Source organism: Salmo trutta, chromosome 36 (assembly GCF_901001165.1).
Source record: "Salmo trutta chromosome 36, fSalTru1.1, whole genome shotgun sequence".
Lineage (NCBI taxonomy): Eukaryota > Metazoa > Chordata > Actinopteri > Salmoniformes > Salmonidae > Salmo > Salmo trutta.
Window position 1 is genome coordinate 13,630,881 of NC_042992.1, and position 8,608 is coordinate 13,639,488.

Below are 8,608 nucleotides of genomic sequence, written 5' to 3' on the forward strand. Positions count from 1 at the left end.
GTATAGTTGAATAGCACTTCTAAGGATAGCTATTCCACTCCCTATTTAATCTTGCTCTTGTGAATGACTGGGTTCGAACCGGGTCTCCTACATTTCTCAAGACTGTGTTAGCCCATTTAGCTAATGGGCTAACACAGTCATTCACAAGAGCACTATAGGGATGAGATTCCCAACTGGTTGCAACCTTGTTCAGTCAATCCATGTGATAATTTGACCCCTTTTAATTATTTCATGTATTCATTAGACCCCGAGAATAAAATTAGGTGACATGAAATGCTTAGTAAAATACTTATCTGAAATGTGTCTTAACTGACTGATGTTTGCATTGTGTACTATTTTCCTGTTCCTATTTCTTGAGTTTTGTATTCAAAACAGAGACAAATATCCATCAATGGTCAAATGGGTAGAGTTGCAATGGCTTACTATGGTACACATTTGATGACCATGTGGGCCATACAGCAATGGACACTATTGTAATACCATAGCTACATCTTAAATCAAATTGTATTTGTCACATGCTTAAAAAAAATTACTTGTTTTATTTATTTTTTAACTGCTTTGTTAGTTAGGGGCTCATAAGTAAGCATTTCACTGTAAATTGAAATGCGCCGACTACAACTACCTGTTGTAGTCAGCGCATGTGACTAATACAATTTGATTTGCTTTTGCTTCATAAACAATCGGTTTAGACTAACAGTGCAATGCTTACTTACGGGCCCTTCCCAACAATGCTGAGGGGGGAAATAATAACACGAGGAATTAGTACATAATGATTAGCGATAACTTGGCTAGTCAAGGTTCTCAGTTGATTGTCATTCATAGCTTGCATTTGGATGGACTACTATAGAACTGCCATCAGTATCAAAAAGGCGTGGCAGGAATCACGATGACGTCGGCACAATCTTCAGTTTATAAACAAACTGCAGTCGCCGCCATCTTGTTACACCGCGAGAAAGACAAGCACAAAGGAGGACGCTACTAATTTTGTCTGAAAACGTAGCGAGCTATATCGTTAGCTATTCTAATTACAAAATGAGTGACCTAGAGGATGGACACTTTGATGGGCGAGTAAGTATTAACTTGCAACGGAAACCAAAATCATGTCTTATCGTTCCTTTCTTTTGCTGACATAGCTAGCTAACGTTAGCTAGTTACGGTTATTATCAGTGTATTCGTTAGTAAGTTAACGCTGTGGCTTGCTAGATAATTTGCGAGTTGAGTTGGTAATTTAAAATAAAAAGTAGCAAGATGGCAATTTAAAATGTTCCTCACACAATTGTAAGATTGCTGGGATAACGAGATGAACAACATATTTCTTCAAAATTAAACAGATTAGCTACCTAGCTAACGTTACCTTTCGCTATTTGTTGCCATCTGAACAATACAATAGCTTGCGAGCTAACTTCCATAGCTAAGTGGCTAACGACGTTATCGGACATGACGCTACCGGTAGCGTAAGTGCAACGTTATACACGTTACACAGATACGTTAGCTGTTGCTAGGTTCTAGCTAGCCCCCAGGTAAGTTTGGTGGAAGCCTTTGTCGCAAAAGTAAGTTGCAGTCAAGCAATCGGAGCTTCAAGCCACTTCCTGTAGTGTAGCTAAATAAGTTAGCGGTAGCTAGTGGTGAGACAGAACTGTTCTCACAATGTTAATTTACTCGGTGTGCCACAACTATGAATTGCAGAAAGAAAAAAATATGTATTGCAGTGTACCTCTTGAAAAGTTGTAGTCATCATTACTGAACCCTTCTGAGATGTAGGGTAATACAACATTTCTGCAAGTCAAGTACTTGTCCTGCTACAGATACTGTATACATTATTTAACGAAAGATCTTATTTTTCTATAAATTCATGATCTTTAATTTTATTAAATGTTCTTTTTTCATTAAGGTTAATGATCGTGAAGGATTTGAAGAGTTTTATCCAAGAATGTGGAAGAAAATATCCAAGAATAAACGAAGCCTTATGAAAAACAGTTACAGAGCAGAACATAGATGTGGGAAGGGGAAAAATCAATGAAACTGGAAGATTGGTGGTCAGATATAGAAGCGCTTGCAGTATGTATGACTAAAGGTGAAAATGGTTTCTATTTGGGGAAGAGAACCCGGAATCAGAAAATGAAAACTGAAAAAAGAAGAACGGCGAAGAACAGTATAATTCCTGAGAGAAGGAAGTAGAGTATATAAAGAAACTGGAAGAAAGAATGAATGTGTCCCTAGGTTAAGTAAATGTATGGTATATGTTCCAAGTGTCTTTACACTACTATGCTCCCTTTCTATAGATAAAACATGCATGATGACTTTAGTTTGACCCAGGTAGAAGAAACGAGACATGGCATTTGTTAACATTATGACAGGGTTCTAGCAAATTATTATTCCAATTGAAGACTTTTTTTTTGTTGTTGCTTTTCTATCACATGTAATAGATGTGGTGGAGCGCTAACCTTTTCCTCCACAGTGTATGTGCTCTAGTTGTGTATGTCTGACTTTGAACAGTTGCTTGTCTGTTCCTGTGTGTGTAAGTAAGAGGGGGCCTTTTTAACACGCGGTTACTGTAACATTAGGACTCTCGCTCCCCATCCAAATCGGACCGTGGCAGTCCTGTTCGGGTCAAGTCGGAGAGCAGATCTGGCTCCCCGAGCCCATCCCGCGTTGCCAAACACTCAGAGTCTCGGTCCCGCTCTAAGTCCAGGTAAGCCTGTCCTCCTGTTATTGGAACCCCCACTTCCTATCTCATTGATTCCATTCTCTTTGTGAAGGGTAATGTTAAATTGTGCTTTTTGCTTAACTTGACACTAAATCCTTTCTCCAGGTCTCACTCTCGTAGGCACTCTAACCGCCGGTACAGCCGCTCTCGCTCCCCCTCCAACCGGAAGAAGTCCCGCTCCTACAGCCCGGAATACCGGAAGAAGAAGAGCCAGAGTGCATCGCCTAACCGCCGCCGCCCCAGCAGCAGGGTGAGTGACACATCATTTACAGGTCAAAGGTCAGGGTCTGGCTGCTGATGGGGGTAAAGCAGTACTTCCCAACCTTCTCCTCCTCCTGACGTTTCAGATATTTGTTGTAGCCCTAAACTGGCACACCTTATTCAACTAGTTAAGGGCTTGTTGAATAGTTTAACTGGTTAAACCAGGTGGGCCAGTTTAGGGATACAACAGATATGTTAAACATCTGCTGGTTACCAAGAACACGGTTGGGAAACCCTGTGGTAGAGGGACCGCTGTGTTGTATAGAAAATACAATTGTCAGATGTGTTTTATGGCTTGCAGCTGCTTTATGGGATTTGATTAAGGTGTGTGTACGTAGTTTATGGTAGGAATGTTTGACACAGTTTGATGTATAGGTAGCATGTTCATTTACCAGTTAGTATTCCTATGCTGCTCCTGTCCTGATCCCTCTTGTATTGTTTGTTACAGGAAACAGAATGTGACGTATTTAATAACCCCTTTTATTAACTCACCCTACAATAGAGCCATGACTTCAGAAAAGAGACATTCAGTCAGGGAGCAGGAGGTGGTGAGGATGCCAGGGTATGTACATCTTCTTACTGTAATACCTTCTGCCTTCTACATAGTGTTTTAACACAGTGGGCCACAGTGTGTGTGACAGAGAGACGAAGAGTGTGAGGGCAGAGATTGCATGCTACACCTAGTGGATGGTAATGTTCATATCAGCTGCTGTGAACTCTGATCCCTTTGACCTCCAGGCGAACCCTGACCCCAACCAGTGTCTGGGGGTGTTTGGACTGAGCTTGTACACCACGGAGAAGGACCTGAGGGAGGTATTTGGCCGGTACGGCCCTTTGGCTGGGGTTAATGTGGTCTATGACCAGCGCACCGGGCGCTCCCGTGGCTTCGCCTTCGTCTACTTCGAGAGGATCGCCGATTCAAAGGAGGTATGGGACAAACAGTCTGGGCCTCTTTCTCAAATTAGTTTTTCCTCGACTATTGCATTCTATCTCCTTGTCTTCTCAACTGTGTTGGAGAATGTCCGAGGCCCTTCCCCTCAGAACTTATCCAATGGATTTTGAGAAGGTGAGAATGCCAGGAATCAAGAAAAGATTAATTGAGAAAGAGCCATGGATTAGGAAGCACATGATGGGTCCTATTTAAAATGAATTTTGTTGTTATAAGAAGTAATGCTGTTGATCATGTTGTGATACACCTAAGAACCGATGGTAACTTTGCTTTTGGTGCCATCAATGGCCTTATTCCTCGGTTCTTAAAGATGTAAAATGTTCAATAAGCCTGTTATGCTAATTCACCTGGAACCATTGATATTGTACACTGACTAGTCGGTACACTAGTTTCGTTTCATGTTGTGTGAAGTGTGATTACTCATAAGCACCACCAGGTGTCAGTCTTGCCACTCACATGAAGTGGTACAAGTGACCCGGGGAACTCATCACTGTAATGAAGGTTAATCCCAGAGGCCCAACATCGTGAGACCCCTGGGAATGCTTGCGAAGCAGACGGGTTTGAGAAGTGAAATGATTCCTTAGTTGTTAATTTTCACCATCTAAAGGCACAACCTAGGTTTGAGCCAATGTCTTAAGTAGCTGAACATGTTATTACTCCAACCTTCTAAAAGTGACACTGTCATCAAAAATTACTTTCTTGGGTGCCTTTGATTTGACAGCCTGCACATGCGCAGTTCGGCGTGAGACAACCGTTTGCCCTGTTGACTTGTTTCTACACATGAGCTTAGCTAGCCACTGTCACGTTGACATCGCCTACACTGCGTCTATTGGAGAAGCAGTTTCTACATATCTTCATACTGAACCATCTTTGGTTCAGCGTTGGACCAATGGGAGGGTTCAATCTGTGCTCAGTATGAACACACATTAAACCTTTTGTCTTTTTTACCTCAAACTTTCCCTGTACATGTAGAACCCATGAGATGGAGCTCATTTTCAGTGACTGATTTTTAAACTGCTGTCTTTTTGTACCTCTTTGTTTCCCTAGGCAATGGAGCGGGCCAACGGTATGGAGCTGGATGGGAGACGTATTAGAGTGGACTTCTCTATCACCAAGAGGGCCCACACCCCTACGCCTGGCATCTACATGGGCCGACCCACACAGTAAGTATAGGATGGTGAATCTCTGCTTGTTGTGTGGTTTTATGCAGATTTCCATCTCTTGCTGTAACTACACTGTATTTCTCTCATGTGTGTATTGCTGTTTTATCTTCTTGGATGGCCTGGTGTGAAGTTGTGATACTGGGGATGACTTAGTTTATTGTCCTGGTGTGAAGTGGTGATACTGGGGGATGACTTAGTTTATTGTCCTGGTGTGAAGTGGTGATACTGGGGGATGACTTAGTTTATTGTCCTGGTGTGAAGTGGTGATACTGGGGGATGACTTAGTTTATTGTCCTGGTGGGAAGTGGTGATACTGGGGGATGACTTAGTTTATTGTCCTGGTGTGAAGTGGTGATACTGGGGGATGACTTAGTTTATTGTCCTGGTGTGAAGTGGTGATACTGGGGGATGACTTAGTTTATTGTCCTGGTGGGAAGTGGTGATACTGGGGGATGACTTAGTTTATTGTCCTGGTGTGAAGTGGTGATACTGGGGGATGACTTAGTTTATTGTCCTGGTGTGAAGTGGTGATACTGGGGGATGACTTAGTTTATTGTCCTGGTGGGAAGTGGTGATACTGGGGGATGACTTAGTTTATTGTCCTGGTGTGAAGTGGTGATACTGGGGGATGACTTAGTTTATTGTCCTGGTGTGAAGTGGTGATACTGGGGGATGACTTAGTTTATTGTCCTGGTGGGAAGTGGTGATACTGGGGGATGACTTAGTTTATTGTCCTGGTGTGAAGTGGTGATACTGGGGGATGACTTAGTTTATTGTCCTGGTGGGAAGTGGTGATACTGGGGGATGACTTAGTTTATTGGGAGTTATGAGCTGTGTGAAGTGGCACCCCATCCCCTACATAGGGAATCTGGTGCCATTTGGACACAGCCAGTGATTGTGTTTGAGGAAATCTTAACTGTTGTTGTCCCTTTCCTCAGTAATGGTGGTGGGGGGGAACGAAACAATGGCGGCAGCAGCGGTGGTGGAGGGAGGAGGGGACGGGACTCGTACGACCGATACGATGATCGACGCGGTGGTGGCTACGACCGTGGATATGACCGGGGATACGATCGTGGAGACCGGGGATACGACAGATATGACGAGTACGACAAGTACAGGTGAGTGATACTCAAGATGTTGACTTCTTTCAATAGATTCACATTCACCTCGGAGATAACCTTGGTTAGCTATGAATATACAGTACCAGTCAAAAGTTTGGACACCTACTCATTCAAGGTTTTTATTTTTACTATTTTCTACATTGTAGAATAATAGTGAAGACATCAAAACAACACATGGAATCATGTAGTAACCAAAAGTGTTAAATGAATCAATATATTTTTGATTCTTCAAAGTAGCCTGCCTTTGACAGATTTGCACTCTTGGCATAGTAAAAATAAAATAAAAACCATAGAATGAGTAGGTGTCAACTTTTGACTGATACTGTATTTGGAATAAGAAAGAACATATTTAACTCGTTAACACTGTTGTTGTTCAGGTTAAATATGAGGGGATGAATGGGGTTACTTGTCCTGTTGGGGTATGGTGAGTTATTCCTCACACTAGTATAAATCTGTTCTCTCTCCGTCCTTCAGTCGCAGACGCTCTCCCTCACCCTACTACAGTAGATACAGGTCGCGCTCCAGGTCTCGCTCATACAGCCCACGTAAGTACACACACGTAAGCACACACACACGCGCATGTCCACACACACACGCGCATGTCCACACACACACGCGCATGTCCACACACACACGCGCATGTCCACACACACACACGCATGTCCACACACACCTCAAAAGCCATTGTTCAACTCTAAACTATACTTTGTTTGTCTGAGGGACTCACACTAACATGGAGCCTATCACACTAACATGGAGCCTATCACACTAACATGGAGCCTATCACACTAACATGGAGCCTATCACACTAACATGGAGCCTATCACACTAACATGGAGCCTATCACACTAACATGGAGCCTATCACACTAACATGGAGCCTATCACACTAAGAATGGATCCTTGTCTCTTTACAGGTCGATACTAACAAACTTTCATCAAGGTCAAGTTATTTTTATTTTTTTTCCGTTAAGCACATTGGAGCAGAGCGGGTCGGGAGCGTTGTCAAGCTAACTAAAGTGTATATCAACAGACGAAGCGCCTCTGCAAGAAAGTCAGTTTGTAAGAAGTCTTGTTTACGTGCTGTAGATGTCTTTATTTTTTTACTTTGACGCATCTATGTAGTGTCTGTGCTGAAGACCCAGAGGGGAGTAATGAAACTATTTGTGCCCATTTGAGTATCTTTTAAAACACTCCCTTCTCTTCAGCTTGTCACTGATCTATAAGTGACTGGATAAATTGAAGTGTTGTGTCCGTTGTATTGCTTTCACCAATCCAGCCTTGTCAGATCAGTGGTTACCTCAAGGAAAGAAGGATGTTTAGTATTCAAACAGGCTCATTGGTTTTGGCAGTAAATGTGAAATTGATCTCGAAAGTATCACTGGTTTGAGGAGGGTCTTTGTTATTAAGTGACATCTTTTAGTTTTAGATGTTATTGGGATACCCTCCAGAGATGTTTATTTTGATGTTATTTTGTTTTTATGGAAATAAAAATATAAAATCCCTAAATGTACATTTCTTTGAATTCTGAATTAAACATGAAGCTTTGTTAAGGTATCATTCAGCAGAGTTGTCTCTGGGATCCGCATGGCAATACAGATCTTTGAACAAAAGATTTCATTGATTTTATGTACTTGTTCACCACAGTGCAAGTCCTAATCACCATGCATCTATCAGCCTAATGAAAAATACAAAACAAGATAAGTTTGTTTAACCTGTTTAAGCAACATGCAACAATTTCACTGAGTTAGTTCATAAGGAAATCAGTCAATTGAGAAATTCATTAGGCCCAAATCTATAGATTTCACATGACGGAATAGATACCTCAACAAAAAAAGTAGGGGCGAGGATCAGAAAACCAGTCAGTGTCTGGTGTGACCACCATTTGCCTCATGCAGAGTGACATCTCCTTTGCATAGTTGATCGGGCTGATTGTGGCCTTCGGAATGTTGTCCCACTCTTCAATGGCTGTGCGAAGTTGCTGAATATTGGTGGGAACTGGAACACGCATTTAGTACACATTGATCCAGAGCATCCCAAACATGCTCAACGGGTGGTGACATGTCTGCCATGGAAGAACGACATTTTCAGCTTCTTAGAATTGTGTGTAGATCCTTGCGGCAGTGCATTATGCTTAAACATGGTGACGGATAAATGGCACGACAGTGGGCCTCAGGATCACAGCATCTCTGCATTCAAATTGCCGTTTGTCCACAGCCTATGCCTGCCCATACCATAACCCCACCTTGGGGCACTTTGTTCACAACGTTGACATCAGCAAACCGCTTGACCACACGCTGCCATCTGCCCGGTACAGTTGAAACCGGGATTAATCCATGAAGAGCACACTTCTCCAGTGGCAATCAAAGGTGAGCATTTGCTCACCGAAGTCTGTTACAACACCCAAC

At 42.6% G+C, this 8,608-nt stretch overlaps 1 protein-coding gene across 2 annotated transcripts; it reads left to right on the forward strand.

Moving 5' to 3' along the window:
* The first annotated feature begins 906 nt into the window (after positions 1-906).
* LOC115175477 (transformer-2 protein homolog alpha) lies at positions 907-7,709 on the forward strand. 2 transcript variants are annotated; one of them, XM_029734723.1, is made up of 9 exons: positions 907-1,068; positions 2,565-2,692; positions 2,813-2,957; positions 3,471-3,530; positions 3,707-3,895; positions 4,965-5,080; positions 6,019-6,198; positions 6,676-6,780; positions 6,859-7,107. In XM_029734723.1, exons 1-9 carry the CDS (start codon positions 1,033-1,035, stop codon positions 6,917-6,919), a joined length of 1,020 nt encoding a protein of 339 aa, XP_029590583.1. In that variant the 5' UTR covers positions 907-1,032; the 3' UTR covers positions 6,920-7,107. The 2 variants fall into 2 exon arrangements, with proteins under 2 accessions (XP_029590583.1, XP_029590584.1); XM_029734724.1 differs by lacking the exon at positions 6,859-7,107 and adding an exon at positions 7,118-7,709 and having other exon boundaries at positions 908-1,068; positions 6,676-6,746.
* Positions 7,710-8,608: the final 899 nt, after the last annotated feature.